This window comes from Musa acuminata, chromosome BXJ2-10 (genome assembly GCF_036884655.1).
Source record: "Musa acuminata AAA Group cultivar baxijiao chromosome BXJ2-10, Cavendish_Baxijiao_AAA, whole genome shotgun sequence".
Classification (NCBI taxonomy): domain Eukaryota; kingdom Viridiplantae; phylum Streptophyta; class Magnoliopsida; order Zingiberales; family Musaceae; genus Musa; species Musa acuminata.
Window position 1 is genome coordinate 22,150,251 of NC_088347.1, and position 27,273 is coordinate 22,177,523.

Sequence of the window (27,273 nt, forward strand, 5' to 3'; positions counted from 1 at the left end):
AAAAATTTGTAGATCAGAACTACTGCAACTTCATGTATCTTGAGAATGAGATCTATTCAATAAAAAGTGAATTGATGCTATCCAAGTTCATGTAACTTATCTAGTTTTATTGAGTCTATATTAGATTTATTTTTCTTCAAGGATTTATGATATTATTTATTAATTAGATGTTAGATTTGTATAAGATGTTTTATTATTATTTGTTTGGCTTTATCATTTGTTTATTTAGAAATATAATAAGATAAGATAGAACTATTAGTTTAAGAAGTTTAGATGAGTTGAGCTGGGAGAAGTTATGATCAAATCCTTATTTTGGTGGTATATTTTTTGAAAATAAATCATCTTCATTTCTAACTCTAATAGAACAAAATTCATGTATAGATACATCATCACCAGCACTCCTGTGCTGACAAATGCATCTTGGTTGTAGTTGACTTACTCGTTTATAAATAAAGCCTTTTATGCCTTAAACATGCATGACAATGACATGTATTGTTGGATAAGAGATGTTTTTTTAGATCTTGAGTACCTACTATCTTCTTTCGTTTATGATCGATAATTTCTTCCAACTTGAAGTTATTTTCTTCTAATCTATAGTCTCCTCGCAGCTTCATCAGGGTTTATAATTTTGGTCAGGTGTTGATATTGTACAGTTCCAGTATGGATTGATGTAGCAACACATGGCACAAATAAGTTCTGCTTGGACTAAGAGAAAGCGGTAGAGAGGAGCAAGTTTCGCCTTATCGATCCGTACAGGTGTACCAACCGATCATTGGTATGGCATATACTAAAGCATACCAACATATCGTATCTTGGTACAACGAGGCATATCGACGGTATGGTAAAATTACCGAAAATAGCTTCAAATATTTATAAAAATAGAAAAAAAATAGATTAGGATTTTTAAGTTGAAAATAAATATAAATTTAGTATAATTTTATCAAAAAAATCTAAATTAGGAAAGAATAGTCACATCTTTTTTGGGCTTTGAGGAGTAGCTTTGTGGTATGTTCCAGATCGTTCTTCCATTAATATTGAATTATTTACAAAGAAATAATTTAAATTGTTAGATTAATTTTTAAACAACTTAAAGTTTAAGATTATAATGAATCAAATAATTAATCGATAAATATACTTAGTTCTACCACCAAAGAGAACTACAGGACTCTATGGGCGGTGGATTAGGGTTTTCGATTCTATAAATCTATATATCAATTTGATATATTTGTTGGACCCAATTCTGAAATTGATCTCACGATATAATATACTGATACACCATATACCATTGGTGCGTTAATGTGATGATGGTCGTAGTCTGATCGTCGTGAACCATGTGTCCGAGGCGACTCTTGAAGCAAGGACGATTATGGCATGTATTGGGTGAAGCATGGAGAATGTTTGAATTTCTACTTTCGCCACTGATCTACTGCTCCGTATCATAAGATCGATCATTATACTATTGCTCGGAGAAGTATGACCAACTATTACCGTACTGTTATTGGCCGTAAAATTCTCCATAATACGATGGCTATGAATACATTGAGTTTCGCTCTATGTTTACGTCGTATAAGCTCTGTTACATCTACTCAAAATTATCTACTGTCTTCCCTTTCCCCCTCGATGTATAAACTTGACTAGTACCTTATTTGTTGGGAAATCTAGGGTGATATCACATGCACAACAGAAGAACATAAAATAAAATCCCAGAATTTCTTGTAGAAAATAAAAGAGGGGGAAGGAAAGGGTTTAAAAACCCTTTTCTATGGTTCAAATGATCAAATTGATCGTTTAAAATAGGCCAATCTCAACTCTTGATTGGTAATGGTCGAAATCCGACCATTATAGGTTAGTAATCGTCGAATTTCGATCATTTTTTATTAGTATAGACCCTGTATCACCCGATATGAGGTCATGTAATGGGTACCACCTAGTATAGGGTGGTCTATATATTGATCCCTTGACGTCTGGTACATCCCACTTGTATCGGGCAGTACAGCTCGATATGGCGAACCCTTGAGAGGAGTAGGAAGAAGAGGAGGAGGAGGAAAATGTGAAGGAGGAATGATATAGGAAGAGGAGGTGGAGGAGATGGAGGAAGAGGAGGAAAAATAGAGGAGGTGTACCAGAGGTAAAGGAAGTAGCCCTTATAAGGAGGAAGAAGCCATGGGGTGGAGGAAGTGGCGGAGGGGGAGGAGAGAGATATGTGAAAGAGAGAAAGGAAGAGGCGGTGGGGGGGAGGAAGAGGCAAAGTGAAGAGAGAGATAAGCGAAAGAGAGAAAGGAAGGCAGGAGACAAAAAAGAAAAGACAACTATCAAAAGTTAAAAACAGATAGGGGTATCGGGTGGTATTCCCGGTATGATAATCAAACCAGGCGGTAAGTCTGGTTTTGAATGAACTGGTAAATACTGGTTGCTACATATTAGTCTGACAAGTTTTATATTTTTTGGTCTTCATTGTTGCAATTATATATATATTGTTATCTTTTAGCTATTTGTTGCTTCAATGTGCTATCCTAGATTCATGATGGATGCTATTATCAAAATTAGAGTTATTTCAAAGTTAGTGTTTTCATACTAATTAGCAATTTTATGAGTTAAATTTCTTCTGCAGTGGTTGATTACTTGCAGTAAATCTGTTATATCAGTGTGAAGATGCTGACTCATAGTTCAGATTTGTTAACACTTATCTAATTTTCTATTTTATATCATTAAGTCTGAAAATCAGGTTGACAGTCAGAATCTTAGGAAATTTAAAGTTAGTCTCACATCGGAAGTGGACAATGACTATGATTGACTTATATGGGCCTGATAAGTGTACTATGACAACTCCCGTTTAAGCATTTTGGTCCGTGGTTGAAAGACCGAAATGAAGTTATTGGCCAGTTAACTCATAAGACTCGGGTCGTGATATTTGGTAGTTTTGGGCAAAATTGACTGGACCTTTTAGTGCTTTAGTTTGTTTCAATTGTTCTCAGTTTTCTTGGTTAGAAGTGTTAGCATATTGATTATATATTACTCTTTCTCTTTCTTATTTGCAAATGCTATGAAATTGTTCTAAAGAATAAACTCTTTTAGATAATGCAACGAAGGAAAAATCTCAAGCGTCTCTCTTCAGGTCAGTGCTGAAGTGCATACCATATTTGATTGAAGAAGTTGGCCGCAGTGATAAGATAACTGAAATTATTCCACAGCATGGCATAAGTTTTGATCCTGGTGTTCGTGAAGAAGCAGTGCAAGTAATGAACCGCATTGTACGACATCTTCCTCATCGTCGTCATGCTGTGGTGAGAGGGATGGCTACCTTTATACTGAAACTTCCTGATGAGTTTCCTCTTTTAATCCAAACTTCACTGGTCCGCCTAGTGGAACTTATACGTTTGTGGAGGGCTTGTTTGTCTGATAAACTGTTGGTAAATGATGCTCATAGCATTAAGAGACCATGTCTTGATGGTGAAAAGGTGAACAGGTCTCCATTTCTTCAGTCAGCAGATCCTTCTGAGTTCCAAACAACAGAAGTAGATGCACTTGGTCTTTTTTTCCTCAGTTCAGTGGATGTCCAGATAAGACATACAGCATTAGAGTTACTGCGGTCTGTTCGTGTTTTAAGAAATGATATCAGAAACCTCTCAGCAAATGGCCGAGCTGATAATAAATTATTTGAGGTGGAACCAATATTTGTCATTGACGTATTGGAAGAAAATGGAGTGAGTATTTTCAGTTTAGTTTTTGTCTTTTTCCTCTTATTTTTTATTTTTTAATGCTTTAATATATGTTTTCTCTTTTACATAATGCTGATATGTTATAAATCATAAAAAGGCCATGTAAGGAGATGAATTTCGATGCTTGGTAACTTGTACTGATCAAGAGAAGAATTAATATTTTGGAAAAGGTTTATTACTTATGTTGGACCAGATGTCATATTGTCATGTTTAGGTAAGTGTCTGAAGGGTAGAATTCCTTAACTGGAACAAAATAGTGTTTGTTGTTGGCTTTCAATCTTTTGGTGGTTTATCTGATTCAGGTTTTGATTTGATTCCCAGGATGATTTTGTTTTGAGTAGCTACTGGGATTCTGGTCGTCCTTTTGATTTGAGGAGGGAATTCGATCCAGTGCCTCCAGACATAACACTTCAGTCCATTCTTGAAAACCCTGATAAAAACAGATGGGCCCGCTGTCTTAGTGAACTTGTTAAGTTTGCTGCTGAACTTTGCCCAACTTCTGTTCAGGAAGCAAGGCAAGAATACTTTTCTTTATTTAGTTAGAATGTTATGTACTTCTTCTTTTGTCTTTGAGATATAATAATGTCATCTTGGTTTGCCTTGTTAAGAGTGCTCATTGATCTGGAGATTGTATTAACTTAGCTGCACATATTGCTTCAGCTAATATGACTTAAATATCAAGACATTTTGACTTTAATCTTGTACTAAGACAACCTGTTCTGTTTGTGCCAAGTCCACTTTCCTTCTACATAATAGTTCAGACTTACTGCAGGGTTGTGCTTGCAGTAGGTAATTGTTTCAGCTGTGTAGTTTGTGGTCATTTGCAATTAAAAGCTAGTAGGCATTATGTGAACTTAAATTATTTAACTTCATCAACTAGTGGAAATTTATTCTACGTTAAGTCTAGGTGTGCTAAATTTTGATTAGTCAAGAGAACTATGCTTATTCCAAGGAGATGTGGAATTCATGTTTTCTATTTTTCTTCTATTCTTGTTCTCTTGCTTCTTTTGTAACTTCTTAAACATACAAATATGGTGGTATAGAATATAGATCACCTTTGACATTTTCTTTTTGATCTTTCTTCTCTATGTTTCAGAGCAAGGTATACTGTTTCGAATAATACTGTCCATACCGGGCGATACGTATCAGTCCGTTAGTTGACCGGTACACGGACCGCCCGTTACCAGATGACATATATATATATATATATATATATATATATATATATATATATATATTTTAAAGCGACGTCACGTCGCCTTAACGACGTCGCCCCGATGCGATACGACGTCGCCTTTTATAAAAATAATTTATATAAAAAAAATCTTATATATATATATATATTATACTGAGCGGTATACCATCGGTATACGGTCATACCGTACCGAGCGAATGTCGAAATGCTGGTACGGTACAATATTTCAAACCTTGTTTCATAGTTCAGAGTCCAAACACCTCTTATTTTCCTTTTATTCTCTAATTTGATAGGTTATGGTTCCTCCTGTTAGGCATTCTATATGTTAGGAAGGGAAAAGTGAACTGCTGATAACTGCTAAGATTAATCCTAAATAAATGTTTTATGTAAAAGACTGCTTAAGAGAAGAAAATTCATGCATACCCTTCAAGTCTTAGAAGCACATATGTCTACAATCAACTAGTGTAAAAAAAACTATCTAAACTGTATAATACTGAACTATTTTAGAAACTATTTTACTCAAGTCTTTTCCCTACCTTTTCTATTCTCTGCTTTTAGAGCCTGAGTTGGGTTTCCCAACTTGGATGAGCCAGCTTTCCTTTTCTTATTTGATGTGGGATTGTTGATCTATTCTTTTCCTTGGATAGCACTCGTTGAACCCAAAAGCTATCTTCTAGACTTTTCTAATCAGTACATCTATTGTCCTGGCCAATCCGAGTTTGATTGAAGTCTTCCCAGCATGTTAGAACAATATCTGGTCTAATTGGCCAGTCCAGCCAAAGTGAGGGCTGTCTGTAGCTTTCAGCCATTATCAGGTTTGTTTGTTACAAGGTCTGCCATACTACTGCCCGTACCGGGCAGTACGTATCGGTCCGACAGGTTACTGGTATGCGGACCGCCCGATACCGCTATAGTGCTACAGTATGAAAAAAGTATAAAATTGTTTGGTACACCAGGGTGTACCACTCTGTCACGGACTTAGTTGGTTTTGCCTAAGTTGTACGACACCCTCGCGTGTCTGTCCGCAAAGGTCAGCCTCCCCGAAGCCTCCCATTGTCCCTTAGGACCAACAAAAGAGAGAACATGTTAGAGAGAACGCCTCAATCGGGATCCACAAGCAAACATCTCCGAAAAACACTTCATAGACAATGCAAATTACAAACAGACTTTACAAGCTCTGAACAGTTGCACAACAAAGGATAAAATGGTCCATTACAGACCGAGAATCTCTCGCACGTGTCCACATGACACAACTTTTATTTACATGCCTAAAGAGGCCACCAACCCAATTAAAATGGGACTATTAAGCCTTGGGCTGCCCCTCTACATGCTGTACAAGGTATGAACATACCAAAAGACACGGACATACATAAGCATTACATCAAACATCCTGTTTCGAAGTTTGTCCGTGACATTCTCCCCCACTTATTCGTTTGACGTCCTCGTCGAAGCCTTTGTAAACACTGCAACTCCTCGCCTTTGCTGAGTCTTCAATCTTCCGCTCCAGCTGTAATGTGCCTCCTGGCTCCTAACTGCTCTCCGCTGCTGATTTTGAGTCGTCGAACCTTTGATCCGTCATGCTGCTTCAACTCACCAATGACTCTGACTCTGGTGTGGGGTTGGCTGAGTTGTGCTGATCCTTGTTGATTCCTGCGAATCCCCCAGATGAAGGAAAAGACCATCCTTACTGCGCCAGTCTCTCAAATTCCACATGCTGCTTGAACTGGGTGGATGCTTGTTGGAGCTTTAACGAGCATCGTCTCGTAAACTTCTGAAGTTTCGGGTCCTTCCTCCACAAAATTTGCTCATTGACTCTTCTTTCACTTAGTTGTCACATCCAAGTAGGTTCACATCACTTCCGCTTTCGATTGGCATTTCGTTGGGAAATGAAGCGGACAATCTACTCTCAGTAGCACTGATCACCGTTGGTGAGGATTTGACAACTATTGTCTTTCGTTATCTTCGTAGGGTCTTTGAACTTGTGCAGAGCTCCTCTGCTGGATAGATAAGAGAATTGGGGTACTCGGTTTCGCCCATTCTCTTAAGAGTTGAGAAGGCCAAGGTTACTTGACTTCGCCCGCCTCCTTGAGGTTGTACTTCATGCATCGAGCTTGTTACTGGCCTTCGCCTGCTCTTTTCTCACACTTCTGAAGCACTTGAAGTATTTGCACTCCTTGTGTTAAGTTAGCTACTGTGATTCACCTTCTCAATGCCATCGAACTTCTGGAATGCGGGAAGTTTTCACCCTAACTTAGTGTAATTCTTTGATAGATGAGGTCGCCTCTGGGATTGTACCGTCTTCTCCATCAACCCTGCCGCCTACTCCACTGAGTAGCAAAGGTACAGCACCGCGTACTGCCTGCTTCGTTCCTTGGTCGTGCACTCTTGCATGACCCGAAGTCATTCACTTTCGACTGTCTTGATGAGAAGCTCATTGACACCGGTCATATGAAGTTCCCCGGCCTTTGCCCTTCAGCCTTGTCCCGGTATTTGGAGTTTGCCTCTACATGCTCCACCTCCTCCGCCCCTTTCACGACCAAGCGCTCTCCCTCCGTGAGAGCAAGGGATCAATGACTTTCACGGAAGTCCCGCCTCTGCGGTACCATGGCGCTGTCATGCCCATGACCCTACTATCCGTCGCCTCGCATCTGCATCCCTTTTCTTCACGATCAGTAGATATGTCTCCGTGGCACTCCTTTGAGTCCACCTCTATTCTGACTGATGCTTGATTTTGGGTAGTTAAGTCCCTCTGGACTCGTCGTCGCTTCCTCGTCCCTTTCGACCCCCTGCTTCAACACCTCTGTGTTCTCCAAGCAGCTCCCTCTGGTCGATGGAAAGACAGACTGCAACTCTCATGCAGGACCTCTGCCATCGCATTATAGGAATTGCACCGATTCTGTTCTCTTTAGCTTCCTTGGTAGCAACGTTCGCTTACTCGACCTTGTCCTCTGATTTGTCGAGCTCCCTTAAGCGAATATGAGCTCTGGAGCAGTCCAACTCTCCAGCTGCTTCGATCATACCTCTGCATGATCAAGTCCCTCCCTTGGGACTCACTGGTACTTGCATTCGAACTTTTCCCTTGGTGGAGCACAGCCCCCATATGCTGACGACCAAGGCTTTCATCCGATGCAAAATTCGATGCACGCCCGGAAGACCCGCCTCTGCGGTACCATGGCCTTCACTCCTTGAATCCATAGTCCTTCTTGCCGTCGTGTTGTTCACCGAAGTGGAGCTTCCAATAGCTCCCGATCATACCTCCGTATGATCTAGTCCCTCACGGGACTAGATCGTGTGTATCGCATTGCCACGAACTGTTCCACCACGATCCGCTGCACCATGTCGCCTCCTGGTGACATCTCCATTGCATTCTGATCATTGTGGAATAAACTCGAATTGTGAACCCTCAATGTGTGGCCTCTGCCAATACATTGCAGGGTCTCTTCCATATTCGATTTTGTTCGCTCCTTTGGCAATCGACCTTCATCCCCCCACTCTTAGGTCACACCTAGATGAAGCACCGCTCTAGGACAGTCCGTCGCCTAGTAGCTCCCGAAGTCTACCGACTTCACTGTAATTTGTGCACCATTGTCTGGATCCTGGGCCTCTGCCCTTACCAGCACAATCTCCGCTGCGCACCGCTTCCTGCCTAGCAACTTGAATGACAACACTGTGGCATATTCTTCAATAGTACCCGCCTCTGCGTCCTCTTGCCCCGTGCTAAGGCCTTCTGAACCCAACTTCGCCTCCGCAAATTGAGTCGCCTTAGTTCCTCCATCAAATGGTTTCCCAAGATAAGGTGCATGTGCCCAGAAGCTCCCTTCGTCTTTGGCGCTATGCAAGATGAGTCCACTCCGTCAGAATGAAGGACCCATGGAACAACATGATCCTACTCTTGCCTCTGTAAGAGTTCATGTCCTTGACCTCCGTCTAAGGAAAGCACTGTGCCTCTGCTCCATGTTCCAACTCCTATGCTGGCTCCCTTCATGCGGCTTGGGTACTTCGCCAAGTTACACCCAAGTTGCTCCGCTCCTCGCTTTTGCATTGAGTCGATGGTGGCCCTCGCGCCCACCATTCCATGGGTCAGCTCTCCCTTAAGTCCGATCTCCATATCGACTCCAAGTGTGCCTTCGTTTTGAGTTGCTTTGGGTCGCTCCCCCACTTGATCTCGCAATGCATCCACCAATGCATTCTCTCGAGCGAGATCATGCGACAACTCATCGCCACTTGTTCAATCCATTGAGCTTTGTGGAGTTGTTGTTTGTTGAGGTACTCCTCCTCAACATGTGAGCCGGGACTTATCCCTCTTGGATAACTATCCCGTTGGAGCAATATCTCTCTTCGTTTCGGAGACCACCATCCCCTTGGACTACTCCGATCTGCTGAACAAACTGTGCATTGTTCTGCCTCCTGCAAACTTACTTGCTAGATTGTGACTTCATGTAAATATAGCCTCCCGCTGCACCCCTCAAGGCCTAGCAACATGCTAAACTCGTTGCACACTTCAACCTCCTACGGACGTATCCTTCACATGCCGAAGAGAAAGTTTCAATGCTCCATGGCGCCGAGTTTCGGTCGCCTTGGGATGGCCACAAACAGTTCATCGTCCGCATACAAGCCCATGCATGAGTACCGAATTCTTCGAGTTAGGAATTCCCCTCACCTCTGTGAGCTTTGCACAACTCTTTCGGTCGCTAAGCAACTTATTCCACCTTGCCTGGTCTCATCCTTTGCCAAGCGCCTCGCTTGCCTTGAGCACCATCAAGTATGGTTGTCAACGTTGAGCCGTAGCTCAAACTCAGCCATCCCAACCTTTGTGCGCTCCGCATTCTTCCAAGCTTGTCTGTTCTCGTGGTGCCTCTTACGTGAAGGGTTGGCCAATCCTCTGATTGCCAATCTCAGATGCCCGCTCCTTTGAGCGACTCTTTTCCATACATCTCCATGTTCGTTTTCCCCCAAACGGTCGCGCGTGTGCTGACTGCCCTCAACGCAGCCCTGCTAGGTCCCCCACGTTTGCATGCTAAGTGTTTCTATGAGTGCTTGTCCCGCTCTGATACCATCTGTCACGGACTTAGCTGGTTTTGCCTAAGTTGTGCGGCACCCTTGCGTGTCCGTCCGTAAAGGTCAGCCTCCCCGAAGCCTCCCATTGTCCCTTAGGACCAACAAAAGAGAGAACGGGTTAGAGAGAACGCCTCAATCGGGATCCACAATCAAACATCTCCGAAAAACACTTCATAGACAATGCAAATTACAAATAGACTTTACAAGCTCTGAGCAGTTGCACAACAAAGGGTAAAATGGTCCATTACAGACCGAGAATCCTTCGCACGTGTCCACATGACACAACTTTTATTTACATGCCTAAAGAGGCTACCAACCCAATTAAAATGGGACTATTAAGCCTTCGGCTGCCCCTCTACATGCTGTATAAGGTATGAACATACCAAAAGACACGGACATACATAAGCATTACATCAAACATCCTGTTTCGAAGTTTGTCCGTGACAGCTCGGTACGCCCTGATGTACCACCCGGTACACCGGTACCATACCATACCGAGCTCAGGTCGAAACGCCGGTACGGTACGGTACGGCGAACCTTGGTTTGTTACCCTCTGTTGCCTGACCAAGGTAAGGATGCCTCTGACCCTATGAGTCTGGTTGGGGTTTTTAGGTTTGAGCTATACTGGGATGTCACTCGTTCATTGTATGACTGATGGTTACCAGATTAGTCGGTCATGAGTTCGGAAACCTTGAGTCATACATAGTTACCAAACTCAGGAGTAGGTATGAGTCATTGGTGCACTGGTTGGACTAGTGGGTCACGGGGTTGGACTGTGGGTTTGATATGAAATATTTAAACATAAATAATGCTTATATATTATATATAAAGATAAAAAAATATTTTACAGTAAAGATACCAAAAATTAAGAATAAAAATATCCTTGCAAAATCTTTCTTTATCATATAAAGAATTCATGAAATTTGATGATCAAAAGTAGAAATCTGAGCTCGAATATGTTAGCTAACAGAAGAATATATCAATAACAAATGAGGTGAGGTTCTGGCAGAAGAAAATTGAATGATTGTGAAAGAAAGCAACTACAAAAAGAACCATGACAGAAACAGAAAAAAAAGAAAGAATGACAGAGAGGATGAAATAAATGACGAAATCAAGAGGAGGACAACAAAAGAGAAGAGGAGAACATTAATGACAAAGGGCTGAGAGGATTTAGAAGAGGGGATGATAAAGGGGGTGGGTTAGAAAGAGGGATCGAGTGATGCACACTTTAAGAAAGCATAAGAGAATCTATATTTAAGGCATTATGGTCAATATAGATAAAACAGTCTGATTAGTGACTCCGATTGCCCAAGTGACCTGTTCCTGATTTTTATGGGCGGACTGGCTGGTCCAGTCTGGGCTAATAACTATGGTTTAGAATATTATGGAAGACTTGCAAATTTATAATATTGATATCTATTGTCATTATATCAGTTAATATTTCAAATCTATATTCATAGAGTTTGACCACTATATGAGTCTTTTATTATTTGTGTGATAATTAACTAACATGCTAATGTAAGTGATGCAAGAGAAAAATAAAATATGTGGTTTAAATGGAAAATCTTATTTTTTTTACTTTAAAACTTCTTGCTGACGAGTTGTCTGACATGTAGAAAATATTTTTCGTTCAAAATCATTAATTCCTCCAAGTGAAGGAAATTGTCTTTGTAATTTGGATTGCTATGCCGGTGTTAACTTCATTGTTAGCATCACTCAGTAGCCAACATTAGACAGCCCTGGTTATTACTAGTCTATCATTTGAAGCTCTCAGTATACAGTAATTAAATAGTACTAATTATCACAAGCTATGGAGTATTTATTAGTTATGCTAGTAATTTTCAGGTAATTTGATATTCATTTATAGCTAATAATTCTCAGGCTGGAGGTAATACGTAGGCTTGCACTTGTTACACCTGTTGAATTAGGTGGGAAGGCTTATCAGTCACAAGATGCAGAAAACAAACTTGACCAATGGTTAATGTATGCTATGTTTGCATGCTCCTGTCCAACTGATAACAGAGAAGACCGGGCCTTTACAGCAGCTAAGGAGCTTTTTCATCTCATATTCCCAGCACTTAGACATGGATCTGAAATATACACTGTAAGTACAAGGTTACTTCCACTGTCAGATATTATCTTTGACAACAAATTTACAACCTTGCTGAAGATGCACAGTGATATGTGCTTACAAGTCATTGCTAGTCTAAACAAAAGCATGCTGCACCAACAATTTTTTCTGATGCTATAACCAGAGGTTTAAGTTACAGCAGATTAAAATGGGATCAAAACGTTTGGGTATTATTACAAGTATCAAGCTGATTTTTTCTGTGATATGTTTGTCTTCACATGAAGATTTTTATGAGCTGAGTTTGATATACCATAAGGAGAGATACTGTGGAGCCTATGCATATATATATTTTTTTCCGAAGCGTATGCATGTTTGATCCTTGCAAAAGCCTCATGCATCCTATTGCACACTTGTTTGGCTGTGAATGGTGTTTTACTGGCCAATCACATATTCAAGGCCAGGTGGGTGAACCATTTGAGAGGCTTCATAGTGTCCATCCAAAACTAGAATTGTATGAGAGGATTGGAATTATATAAAGCTATAAACTATGTGATTATACTCTTTTTGATGATTATCAACTTAAAGTGTATTTAGGTTATTTTCCAATACATTCAGGGATTAATAAGGTTTCCCTTGATGTGTGAGAAGAAATCTCTGAAAGAACAAAGCAAGGTAAATCATTGGTACATGTGATATGTATATTGTATTATAATAGTGTACTTTAACTTTCTACTTTTATCTATTGAATTCCAAAAGAATCATCTAATGCTAATTTGTGCAACTACAAGGAGCCATTGCAGGATAAACAATGTGATTACTTAAATAAGAATTAGAAAGTGTGGCTAAATGAGTGAGCTTCTTGCCAATACGAGGCTTCTCAGATACTAGGCTTTGAAAGATATCCTGACTTATTTATAGGGGTTCTTTCAGAATCTTTGGCATGTAGATCTCAATGGTTTGGCATGTAGATCTCAATGGAGCAACATTATTATGAAACCATGACTTGCCCTATTAAATTTTTGTAATTAAATTCCTCAACAAGGGATGCCTTCAAGTGTACAAGAAAGGAAAGTAAATAGTGTAGAAAGTGGTTGAAGCCTCGAAGGTCCTAGGTATCGAAAGAAAGCTCATGTATTTTGTTGAAAGTACCGGAAGCTCATGTACTGAAAGCTCATGCCTATAAGGGATGCCTTCAGAATCACCTTTGCAGACAAAAATCACATATATTTTGTCAAAAGTATTCCAAACTTTGCTATTGAGAATTTATAGGTTGTATACTTTTTAATCCTTTTGTTGGGAAAAAAAATTAGAAACAAAGACAAACTTATCAAATTTGATCAAATTCATTACAATACTTGGAAAAAGGCCTTTTGTCTTTATATTTTTTGCAGTACTTGTTTCTCTTTTGCGAAAGGTTACTATTTGTAATTTGGCCTTCAGCATAATTTACCATGGGATGTGACAATTGACAACCTATAATGCCTAGAATGATCTTCCCCCATTGCATTTATGTCTACCCAACACAACACTTTGTTATCTGACTGATCCATTTGGAACCTGTTAAAACTAGCCAAAATTTGGTTTGAGTAGGCTGATCCAAGCCTTTGTTGGCCAATTTTAGTCAATATTCGATTTGCAAAGAAAAAAAAGTGGCAGCTGAAGAATGGGTGAAGGCATGAAGAGGAAAGGAAGAGAAAAACAATATTTCTACATCTACTATTGTCCATTGTTTATCGTCAGTGCTGCCCTTCTCTCATGTCATTATCCTGCTTGTTGCCGTCTCTGTGAGATTGGAGTGCAACGTGAGTAAAAACATAATTTCTTGATCTTTTGACAAATTGTTAAATATACTGAATATTAGTTTCTATTTAATTGTGAAATATGAAAATACTTTGAAGTAAAATGTTCTGAAAGATATATATATTTGAGAAAAAAGATATCACTATAGTTAAAATACTTTTTAATATGTAAAATGATTAAACATGAAAATCAAACTAATAGTAGGTCATATAAATGATATGCTAGATATAAATTTTAATTATACATAGATCCTTTGTACATCTTGCAATTGTAGGAGCCTTGCCTATTGGACAAACATTTTTCATTTCATCCCTGACCCATGTATTGATTTTCAAACTTTTTATGTCATATTTAACCCTAAATTGGAGGAGCAAATATGTCAAAGGTTCAATATATTATGTACATAATGACCCAATGTACAACAATATAGTTGTCAGCCAACAATAGGTTATCTAGTAATTAATGCTCAATATGGTAACTCGAGTTGTAGGTATTGTTGGATGAACAAATGCTCATCCATTGACTAGTTAAAATATTTGAGATCCATAACCAGTTTGATCTAATAGAGGTCAAAGTTGGTGTAACTCATATGGTAATACATAAACTAAAATTGTTAAAGCTAACACATGAATAGCGATCACCTACATTTCTTGGCTTCATCTTGTATGCCCCCTTCTCCATCTCATTCCTACTCATTTAGTCCAACCAGCCATTTTCCTTGTTGATCACCCCCCACATCCACTCATTTCTCATAAGCTGACATATTGATGTTGCCTTATCTTCTGTAGGGCCCTTTTTCCTTACTGATAGTCTGGCTCTTTGATTGAATCTAGTTCCCCTCACTCTCCAACTTCCAACTGATTCCACCGCTTGTTGGCATGCTTCGATTCCTATTTCCATTTTGGCATTTGGTTTTTGGATTGCCTCTATTTACTTTTAGTCACCCCAGCTTTCTTATCTACTACTTCCATACATCTATCTAGTGGTAGACTCATTAATTGACGTTTACTTGGTCCTCAAGTTATTGGGATTGGTGTCCATGCCCATGTAACCGATGCTGATAAGTGGATGCTCATGTAATCTATTATATTTGGGCATCTGATATCCTTTGTAAGTATTTGCTTTCTGAAAAAAAAAGGCAAAAAGGTTGGTAGCAATTTAAGATGAAGAGGCATCAGTACTATCTCTTCTTGCATTTTCCAATTTGGCTTATGCCACCTGGTGATCATTAATAGTGCTTTACTATATTTTTGGTCTAGCATGCAGCTATCACTGCTCTTGGCCACTCAAACCTGGAAGTATGTGAAACAATGTTTGGTGAGCTTGCATCATTTGTTGAGGAAGTTTCGTCAGAAGCAGAGGGAAAGTCAAAATGGAAGGTACATGATTTACTGCCTGAATTAATTATTGTAATGGCCTAATGGGTATATAAGCCACTTTGGTCAAGTGTCTTTGTATATATTTTAAGGGAAGTCCATGAGTATACTTGCATTCAAATTATTCTTGATAAATTGAAGTGTACTGTTGTGCTGGCTGTTGCACAGAGATATGTTAGATATCGTGTTAATTGCTAAGTTTTGCATAACTTCTCGTGCTTTAGTACTTAATTTGCCTAAATTTTCAATCGACACAATGACATGATTTCTTTACTTTGTTGAACAAATTACAAGGAAGCATTCATATTTATGATTACCTATTGCCCTAGTTCTCTTTTGGTATAGGAATGTTGGAGTTTGGGAAATCTGCTTGGTTGACCTATGACATGGTGAAAAACCTATTTACACTAGTTATTGGGTCAGCTTTAATTTGCATTCTGATTATAGGCATGGATCTGGTCTTGTTTCAGAGTAGCACTGATGAAAGAACCACATACAAATTCACCTAGCTGTTCTTATCTTTTCTGAATCAGGGCGAGTTTATCATCTTTGGCAATAGTGTTGAATGGATTAAACATATTAGTCAGACCAAATTGTATTGGAGCAGTTGATTGAATGAAGTTCTTTATTGTTTTGCCTTGTATATTCCATTGTTCTATTGTTAGTCTCACATTGCCCACCTTTTTCTTTTCAGAGATACCTCTTCTAATTCATCTGGTGTCTATACTACTCTGCCAGTTTATCAAGATATATAAAGAAATTATAGTCATTATGTGGTACATTTCTATAAAAACTCTCACCAATTATGTTTGGCTAATAAAAAAAAAAAAAGACATGGCCTATTTAAATTATTATTTGTTTTCTCTCCCACCTCTGCATAAACAACTTTTTAGTTTATCTGAACATTTGATTTTTGTCCAGGCAGACCAATGAAGTGTTGCTGTTTATCATATTAGCCAATAAAAGAGCTATCAAGTTTTTAAATGATAAGTGCTATTTAAATGTCCTTAAGTTTGAATTAAAAGAAAGCTTCTTTTCTACTAAATGAGTATTTAAACTAACACTAAAAACATATGTGCTTAGGTGTTAGAAATTATGTATTCACTACATCTCATCAAGTATGTGCATGCAGAACCAGAAGTCCCGCCGTGAGGATCTTCGCATACACATTGCAAACATATATCGTACAATCGCTGAGAAAGTTTGGCCAGGGATGCTTAGTCGGAAAGCTATTTTGCGACTACATTTTCTGAAATTTATTGAAGAAACATACCGCCACATATGCGCATCACAATCTGATAGTTTTCAGGAATTGCAGCCTCTCCGTTATGCGTTAGCTTCTGTGATACGATATTTAGCTCCAGAATTTGTGGAGTCAAAGTCTGATAAGTTTGATGTCAGAATTCGTAAGAAGCTTTTTGATCTTCTTCTTAGTTGGTGTGATGATACAGGCAGCACATGGTCACTTGAAAACATTAGTGAGTACCGCAGAGAAATTGAGCGCTACAAGTTGGGACAGCACAACCGATCAAGGGAGTCAATAGATAAATTCAATTTCGATAAGGAGGTTTTTGAGCAAGTGGAGGCAGTGCAGTGGGCCTCCATGAATGCCATTGCCTCTCTTTTATATGGGCCTTCTTTTGATGACAATGCCAGAAAGATGACTGGTCGGGTTATATCTTGGATCAACAATTTATTTATGGAACCAGCTTATAGGGCACCATTTGGGTTTTCACCTGCAGATCCACGAACTCCATCATACACAAAATACACGGGAGATGGAGGACGTGTTAGTGCAGGACGAGATAAACAGAAAAGTGGACATCTCCGCCTTCTTCTAGCAAAAACTGCATTAAAAAATCTTCTCCAGACAAATTTGGAGCTATTTCCTGCTTGTATTGACCAAGTAGGTTTCATCTCCTCTCCATATCTTCCTTAGCATCTTGCATCTTATATGTTAAGTTAAATGTCTTTGCACAAAAAACAAGGTGAATAAACCTCCTATGAATGACAGTCAATAAGCATTAGTATAATCAAACTCAACTATAGCAATTCATTTTCAAGTTTTGCATTAAGATTGGAAAAGCTCCTTCAAGCAATGAGAAAAACTTAAATGCTAACCATTAGTAGAAAATCCTTGGTTGAGCCTTAAATATCTGATCAAAACATAAATCATGCCTTAAAAGTTGCGACACTTGTATTATACAGCTTCCTAGAGATGCATCATGTTGTACATTTTGTTATATTACAGTTTTTGCATAATTGTTATATTTCATTTCACTGATTTCAAATGCATAAATTATATGCCATTACCTGCTTTGCAACATCAGATTTGTTGTTAATGAATGACAATATTCGTTAATGCAGAAAAGTGATTAGGCCAAAAATGCAATGTCAAAAAGGTTCATTTTAACATAAAGAACATATATTTTTTAAGAAGCTAGGAGAAATTTTCAGTTTACCCATTATTTGTTTGCCACAAAATGTATAAGACTTCATTTCTATTTGCGTGAAATAAAAATAACCTTTTTAAGAATCTATGTATGAATTGCTTCTCATGAGGTCTGAATACAGAGGAAATTATCATGTTGTGTTGTTCAGAGAGTCTAATTGCTACATAGACTCAGTACAATGTCTTAAAGATGCCCATTGAATTTATTTGTTTTTAGTTTAAAGTAATAGTATAGTAGTTTTTCAAGTTTGTCAGTCCCTGATTATTAATTCTGTTGACCATGGGCTATAGGAACCTGACCATTCACTGCTTAAGCTTCCTTCCATGGGGTTCTTCACTTCTACACTTATTCATTTATGATCACTTTGATTCCCTCTTCCATCAATATCAATGCATCCCCTAACCTTCCTGTTGGGGATGGTTTTCAACATTCATAATTATTATTACTGCACAATGGTTACCTTTTCAGCATTCATAACTATTATTACTGCTCGATGCTTACGTTACCAACACTATTCTGAGTCTACCAGATCTTTTTCTATTGACCCCAACATTATCCACCGTGCCAATTTTTCTTGAGTAGTTTTTAGATATCAAATGGACCTCCTCAAGGGGAAATCTTAACATGGTCAATTTAGCCTCTTTAGCAATCAGCTGATATAGTTCTAGCAGCTCTAGCTAATTGTTCAATCGATAATGATAGTCAATCGTGTTTGAACCAGTGGCTCAACAAGGACTAGGACCAAAACATTTTACTGAAAGAATACTGAAACAAGAATGTAGAAATAAGAAGATGAGCTGTCTAGAATGTAGAGGAGGTAAGATGGACAGTTGGTCAGATCTAGTATGGGTCATACATGAATAATACATGGAATCTCTTGGAATTATTGGTTTCCTGAGGAAGAGGATTAAGTTGGCCTTTGCAAATGGTCACGCTATCTTCCTTTAGCCTCTTGAGTGAAATGTGGCAAAAGGAAGTAAAATTTATGAACTGAATCACCTTGTAGGAAGTTAGGAACTATGAAATTATCCCAAGGATGCCTTCGTGGGCTGATCATAGCCTGTTAAAAAGGAATGCATGAGCTGTACGGTTTCCAGTTGGGCATTAATCAAAGGAGGGTAAAAAATGGCTATCACCTATTCTTAAGAGCCATTTTTGTTCATCTATCATCTGCATATTCTAATTTCTGCTCGATTACTTTTAACATAGTCGATTTACTTCATAATTTATAGATAATATGTGTTCAGTTCAGGGTCAAAATGGCATGGTCAAATTCTTATAATCTAGACACAGTTACCTAATTCATTAATCAAACAAGCAACTGACTACATGCCTTTCTTACCATGTTGGCAAGATTTGTTAGTTTGTTTGCTCCATTTCCCCAGGTGTCTTCCAGATTACTGGGATATAGTGAATAACTGGATCGTAATATGCTACCCTCGCTCTAAATAATGTGCATGGCATTATATATGAACCAAGACACATTCTTACGTTATAATTTTATAAAAAATTTGTAGCTTTTGCTTCCTATCCATAATTGAACACAACCAAGATCCTTATTCAGGAATACCAGGAGTACTGACTACCATGCTGGTGATTTTAGAAACCTGTATTTCATATTATCTTTTGTTATGTTCCTTCTTCAGTGTTGAGCCCATTTGTCATGTTATGAAATTATTTTACCATGGCACAGTGCTACTCTCCAGATTCTTCAATAGCAGATGGTTACTTTAGTGTACTAGCTGAAGTCTATATGTGCGAAGAAATTCCAAAGTGTCAGATCCAGAGACTGGTAAGTTTGATCCTCTATAAGGTAGTTGATCAGTCAAAACAAGTTCGTGACGATGCCCTTCAAATGTTGGAAACCCTTTCTGTCCGTGAATGGGCTGAAGATGAATTTGAGGGTACAGGGCGTTATCAGGCATCAGTGGTTGGAAACCTACCAGACTCCTATCAACAATTTCAATATAAGCTTTCCTCAAAACTTGCTAAAGACCATCCTGAGCTGAGTGAACTCCTGTGCGAGGAAATTATGCAACGACAGCTTGATGCGGTGGACATTATTGCACAGCATCAGGTCTTAACATGCATGGCTCCTTGGATTGAGAATCTGAACTTCTTGAAACTTAAGGAATCTGGCTGGGGTGAAAGATTATTGAAAAGCCTTTACTATGTGACGTGGAAACATGGTGATCAATTTCCTGATGAAATAGAGAAGCTGTGGAGCACTGTTGCTAGCAATAACCGGAATATCATTCCAGTCCTTGGTTTTTTGATCACCAAAGGGATTGAAGACTGTGATTCTAATACATCAGCAGAGATAACTGGAGCATTTGCTACATATTTCTCAGTAGCCAAACGTGTTAGTCTATATCTTGCACGCATTTGCCCACAACAGACCATTGATCACTTGGTTTGTGAGTTGTCACAGCGAATGCTGGAGGAGATTGAGGATCCAGTTAGGCCTAGCAAGGATGATCCTTTGGCAAGTTTTATTTTGGAGTTTTCTCAAGGCCCCACAACTTCTCAGGTCACAACTATTGCGGACAGCCAACCTCACATGTCGCCTTTGCTTGTTCGTGGTTCCCTTGATGGGCCACATAGAAACACCGGCGGTAACCTGAACTGGCGGACTTCAGCAATAACAGGCCGGAGTATCTCAGGCCCTCTGAGTCCATTGCACCCTGAAGGTAACATTATTGCTCCTTCCACTGGTCGGTCAGGGCAACTCCTTCCAGCACTTATGAACATACCAGGGATGAGCTTGTCAGGGCCATTGATGAGTGTTCGGAATTCAACAGGTAATTTAAGGAGCCACCATATGTCACGTGACAGTGTAGATTGCCTAATTGATACACCTAACTCTGGTGAGGATATTTTGCATCTTGGGGGTATTGAACTTCAAGGAATTAGTGCCAGTGAGCTCCAATCAGCTTTGCAGGGACATCAACAACACTTACTATCCCGTGCAGACATAGCGTTGATTTTACTTGCCGAAATTGCTTATGAGAATGATGAGGATTTTCGTGAACACTTGCCACTGCTCTTTCATGTTACTTGTGTCTCCATGGATAGCTCAGAAGACATTGTGCTCCTGCATTCTCAGAATCTGCTTGTCAATTTACTCTATTCACTTGCTGGTCGGCATCTAGAACTGTATAAGGTTGAGAGTGGTGATAGAGAGAATAAGCAGAAGCTGTTTAGCTTAATAAAGTACATTCAGGCCAAGCGTGGCACTTTGATGTGGGAGAATGAGGATCCAACTCTTGTGAGAACTGAACTACCAAGCACCGCACTGCTTTCGGCACTTGTACTGAGCATGGTGGATGCCATTTTTTTCCAAGGGGATCTTCGGGAGACATGGGGTGCGGAAGCACTCAAGTGGGCAACAGAATGCACGTCTAGACACCTCGCTTGCCGTTCTTATCAGATATATAGGGCTCTGCGGCCTAGTGTAAAGAGTGAGAATTGCGTGTTACTTCTCCGTTGCCTCCACAGGTGCCTGGGAAATCCTGTTCCAGCAGTTCTTGGCTTTGCAATGGAGATTCTCTTGACAATGCAAGTGATGGTAGAGATCATGGAACCTGAGAAGGTAATCCTCTACCCCCAGCTTTTCTGGGGTTGTGTTGCTATGATGCACACAGACTTTGTGCACATATATTGCCAGGTGCTCGAGCTCTTTTCCCGAATAATTGATCGTCTGTCCTTCCATGATCAGACAACTGAAAATGTGTTGCTGTCCAGCATGCCCCGCGACGAGTTTGACACTTACAATTGTGATGCAGCAGAGCTTCACAGGGAAGAATTACGGTCTTGTGGGAAATCTTTGCCTAAAGAGGGTGGAAAGGTGCCAGCATTTGAAGGTGTGCAGCCTCTTGTGCTGAAGGGACTTATGTCCACTGTCAGTCATGGTTCTGCAATCGAGGTGCTATCTCGAATGACTGTTCCTTACTGCGACTCTATATATGGGAGCCCGGAGACACGGCTTTTAATGCACACCACAGGCTTACTGCCCTGGCTTGCCTTACAGCTAATGAAGGATCCGATTGCCACAGACTCGGTTACACCTCTTCGACTTCAGTACCAGAAAGCATGCTCTGTTGCTTCTGACCTTTCATTTTGGTGTCGTGCAAAAGCATTAGATGATCTTGCTGAAGTGTTTCTAGCTTATTCTCACGGTGAGATCACATCCAGTGAGGACCTCTTTGCCTGTGTATCTCCACCAATTTGTTCTGCATGGTTCCCCAAACACTCATCTTTAGCATTTGGTCATTTGCTAAGGCTGCTTGAGAAGGGTCCTCTGGCTTACCAGAGGGTGGTACTATTGACGCTTAAAGCACTGCTGCAGAAGACTCCAATGGATGTGGCACAGAGCCCACATGTGTATGCTGTTGTCTCACAGCTTGTCGAGAGCACATTATGTTGGGAGGCGCTTGGTGTTCTGGAAGCACTTCTGCAAAGTTGTAGCAGTGTTGCTGGTGGCCACATGGACGATCTGGGATCAAACGAAAACGAGTATGATGCAAGTGACAGAGTCTTACACGGTATGTTGGCACCACAGAGCTCATTCAAGGCACGAAATGCAACCCTACAGTATTTGGGTGGATCTGCATTTGGAACTGGATTACCAGCTCAAGGTGCTGGGTCAACGACTGATGGTGGTTTGTCGGCAGGAGAGGTGGCACTTCAGAATACTCGTTTGCTTCTTAGTCGTGTGCTGGACAGTTGTGCGCTCGGAAAGAAGAGGGACTTCAAGCGTCTTGTTCCCTTTGTTGCCAGTATCGGGACATGAAGCACATCCGATGCTAGCAATATTACGCAACAATGTTGAATGATCCTTGTACGGTCTCTTTTTGTCCCGAGGCATATGGCAACTGCCCCCAAAATGGGTTTAGGAGCAAGGCTCCTGCTCCATTGAAGTTATCTACACCGATGAAGGCACCAACGAATGCTGCTATTCGACTCGGATGAACTGGAATCCTGGCACTGGATCCAGAGATATCGAGGATGTTGGTGGTAGTCGTTTTAATTTTTCATGAAGCCTTTTTGCAGTTATTACTACCAGAATCTCCTCTAATTTAATATCTCATTATATTTTTGTCCTATGAAGCATCTTGGTCTCACATTTTGATGAAAAAGTATGTGGGCACATTTCATCGGCTTATTTAATAGACTAAGTGATTCGGAAGTCTCGATCGACATCCTAGTTCAGCGTATTCTCTCCTCCTCGGAGAATCTGAAATGTTTTATCTTTTTGTATAAATGAAAAGTCTCCCATGTATTTATGGAGGCTAATGGTATGGCTAATTGGACGGCCTCAGGGCACCAAAACTACCAATTTTTGGTTTGCTGTGATGTGAACAGCCATGTTTATTTCCATTATAATTAGTAAAATATAATTTCTTTTGTCTGAAAAAAAAGTGCTATGATGACCAAAATCCAAGTATGCATCTCACATCATCAATCTAGTAATCGAACTGTCTCTTGGGTTGTTTGGCTCACTGTTTCCTAAGCATCATCACTTACTATTGGAAGTCAGTCTCATGCAGTCTAAAAATCCGTAGTCAACATCAGCTGTAGCATCCTGCAGATGTTGCTCTTGACAACGGCGTTCCGTCGAAATGTCGATGCTTGCTGATGTTTTAATAGGATGATATATTTTTTATTGTCTTTTATTGTATTAAATTTTCTGATGAATGAATTAGTCTGATGTCCGTCTGTGAGGTCACTTTCATACGTACGGACGTGATTAATAATTGAAGGTGCATATTATGTAGATTAGGTGGTTCAAGATAATAAATACATGTTGACAAGAATCATTCTACTTAAATCACCGAACAGGTGAAGAATCATTCTAAGAATAGTCAACAAGAGGATGAGACTGTGTGCATTAGACGTCTGCCATTAAATTTTAGAACCATGTTTCTTGCACGCAATAGCATTGCTAGTCGTTGTCAATTAAGTAGATAATGCTACTTGATTTTAGTACCATGTAGAACGTAGCTAATAGCTACCACCAACCATGTTGGATTATATATATAGAAGCTCTCACATTCACGGATGGCGGCTTCGACTGATAAGACGCCGAACAAACTATTTGTCGCATCATAGAACATCTTGTGGTTTGTGTTCCACAATTTAACTCCAAATTTTACGATGGTTTTTTTCTTTTTCATTTAATCCCTACACGGTTTGAAAAATGAAATTTGTTGGTATATTTCAACAAATAAGTGTTCTAAATTTGTTAGTACATTCGAAAACAGTGGCTCTTAATGCTTTTAGTATCCTAATAGGTGTTCACATGTATACCAATATAATTCAGGGCAAGTTTTATGTTCTGTAGGTATACGAATATACTATTGTTTGATAGATTGGTGGAGTCCATTGAAGCAATGCACCGACTGTTTGCGTTGGGATTTACAATATCTATTGTACCCGATGAGAGTATTAATTAGTAAACTTACGAATAAGATGGCTATGTGATATAAACAAATATGATTGGCCAATTGGAGACTCAAACAGGCAGAGCTCGCCGCATCAACGTGAATGACAGTAGAAAATATTTCCTCTAACTACAGACAGCGAGGACAGGTCGACTACTATAAACAAAGGATTCTCCGAGTGCCATCAAGATATATGAATGATTCTTCGAGTTCTCACTTGGACCTGTCTTATCTATGATCTCATCTGAGGTATTCTTTTAAGTTGAACGTCGCTGGGATCTTGTCGAATAAGGTTTGCAATAGGCATAAAAAAATTGGATCAAGAACCGAACTACTCACCTAAGTTGGAGAATCAATCTAAATCAATCAGAAGCTATTCTCGAGAATTTCTACTCATCTAAATGGAGGTTTTATCTTAGGATTCATGCAGATTCAAATTTCAAGCACAATAAGATTTAGAAAAGTGGATCAGGCAAGATCGAAAAGACAATAATAAAGGTTCTAGAATGATAATTAAGAAAGTCCTTTCTATCAATGTAATCTTATAAGGAATCCTATTTAATTGAATTTTCTTTTTATTGACTCTCATCAGAATTCAATCATATCTATAATATATTTTATTTGATTAAATAAGATCATATAATTAGTAAGATATAAAAAATTAAAACTAAAATAAATAAAATAAATTTATCTAATTGGATTCTAAAAAATATTTAAAAATATTTTATACATGACCATAAATCTTAAAACAAGCTAATAAATCCAATAAGCACAATAATACTATATTAAATCTAACTACTAATGCGAGTCATAGCGATTATAAGTCATCAATGTTATACTTTCTTTTATATACCAAAACACTATTAACCTTTCATGATGTAATTTATTTTATCAAGACAATTATATTATTACATTAAACTATAATATGCATAAACATAAATATAAATACAACAGTAATAATAAATAACTTTAATTAAGTAAAAAAATATCAATAATAACATTCATTTAAATATATATCACCATATTTTTTATGACATACTCAAAAGTTTCATTCTAAAAATATATTATTTAAATATTTTAGATTATAAAATTTTAATAAATAGATCAACAATCATTGACATGGTATTCAGGTTCTATACTTGTTGTTTCTAGATTTTTTTCTCTTATTGCTAAATATTTTATTTCGATGTACTATTAATCTTATGTCACCTCAAATTATTGACTCAAAATACAATAATCCAAGTTGGTCATTGCCAACTTCGCATGTGCTTGAAGCATATTTGACAACGAGACAAATCCTATAATAATGTATGTCCCGTTGCAAGAAATGGACAAATGTCTTGAGAATATGATGTACAAAATTGAACTCAGTAAGAAAACCAACCAAGCTAAAGTTGATTTGGCATCCCTCTTTATTCAATAAATATAAGATGGAAACTCATTCTCCGAGCTTCTATTTATCAAACTTAGATACATTCAGTAGAAGTACCGACCCCATAAACATGTGGCCATGTTCAAGTCTGAGTGACCCTATATGAAACTTATGATGTACTTGTGTTTCGGTTATTCCCTTTACTACTCCGTTCTCCCTCAGCATCCGTCTTGTCATTCGGGTAGCTATCAAAAGAATTTGAGCTCCACTTTAAAAGCAATTGATGCTTGAAGAAGACTAATGTAGGTAAATTGATAGTTTGGTATGGAGATGATAGGTTCTTAGTGTCGGAAACATACGGAGGCATCACATGCATAGTAAAACAACAGAAAATAAAAATTAATTTTTTAAAATAGTAATATAGGAACATCGTGTGATGATTGAGGAACATCGTATGATGATCAGTAGTGAAAAACTCAACAAACAAAAAACCGCATAAGATTCGTGAGATGTTCTCACCCATAAAACATAGATCCAAGTATGTGAATGAAGGAGGTCAGATGTCCTTCGCTCTAGCGATGATCCATATGACAAATGATTCAACGATGCACCTCCCTTTGCAGCTTAAATCCTCGTAACTTTCATGCTCCACCTTGTAACAACAAACAAAGAAGGGTCGACCTCTTCTTTGTTGTCCTCGCACATCACCAAAGAACTGTCGACTGAGGAGGAGGAGAGAAGAGAACAGGAGGATGCAGCCAAAAGGGGTATAACCTATGATCATTTGGCCTCTCTCTAATTATAGAGGTCCTTGTCAACTTAATCATAATAGATCATATTTTAATGGGTATTAGATCTCTATTCAATCACCCTAAGCCTCTTGGATTAATAGATTTTTATCCAATAATTACTATTTGCTTTTATTGGGTCTCACCCAAAAGATCTAATAAAATAAGAATTTATTAGATATCCAATAAAACAAAGGATCATAAGATATCTCATATTTAATACTCTAGTTGTGACATGCACTATATGTGTGTGACCCTTTAGGCCAAATATCGAGTTGGCCATGAGTTACACTTGTCAGAACTCCTCCTGATTTAGTGAATTATCATCTCATGATAATTCACTCAACTCATTGATGTTGGAAAATCTAGGGCGACATCACATGCGCAGCGGAAGAATAGAAAATAAAATCTCAGAATTTTTTGACAGGAAATAAGATTTCTTCGTCATGCAAAGATTAGTGCGCTAAAACTCATAAAGCCGAAAACTGTATGTGTAAGAAATATGTGTGACATAGCGAGATCGTATATCCCTTAAAACTTGTAGATCTGTGGGAGAGGATGAAGGAGATCAACCGTCCACATGACAAAGGCTGCAAAAACACTCTTCAAATTGCTATCCAAATCTTTTCCTTGTGTGTACCATGCAATCAAGAAGGGGTTGCCCTTTCTTGCTATTCACACTTGGTATGGCCTTCGCAACCAAAGTATTACTTAGACGCAATGCACTGTAACCATGCTAAGTGTTAGATACCAGATGCAATTATCCTGATCGAAGAATTTCTATGTTTGTAATGTATCCAAGCAGAAAAAATCATTGATTACCCCATGTACGCGTTGCACATTGAAAAGAGCGATGATTAATTAGTTTGTAATATTTTGATGATACGGTGCTATGATAAACTTACATAAGATTACCCTTCATTAATTTGTATACGAAGTTATGTGTACTTGAGTATTAAGTATTGTAAATTTTGTATAATTAATATAACTAATAAGAG

At 38.8% G+C, this 27,273-nt stretch overlaps 1 protein-coding gene across 4 annotated transcripts in view; it reads left to right on the forward strand.

Moving 5' to 3' along the window:
• The window catches only part of LOC135624495 (uncharacterized), a 48,133-nt gene extending 25,023 nt beyond the window's left edge, over positions 1-23,110 (forward strand). For all 4 annotated transcript variants that reach the window (XM_065128170.1, XM_065128171.1, XM_065128172.1 and 1 more), the window contains 6 exons: positions 3,076-3,704; positions 4,041-4,234; positions 11,854-12,076; positions 15,103-15,222; positions 16,352-17,125; positions 19,366-23,110. In XM_065128170.1, the coding sequence (XP_064984242.1) occupies positions 3,076-3,704; positions 4,041-4,234; positions 11,854-12,076; positions 15,103-15,222; positions 16,352-17,125; positions 19,366-22,464 (5,039 nt within the window). In that variant the 3' untranslated portion in view covers positions 22,465-23,110. The remainder of the gene's footprint in view (positions 1-3,075; positions 3,705-4,040; positions 4,235-11,853; positions 12,077-15,102; positions 15,223-16,351; positions 17,126-19,365) is intronic.
• Positions 23,111-27,273: the final 4,163 nt, after the last annotated feature.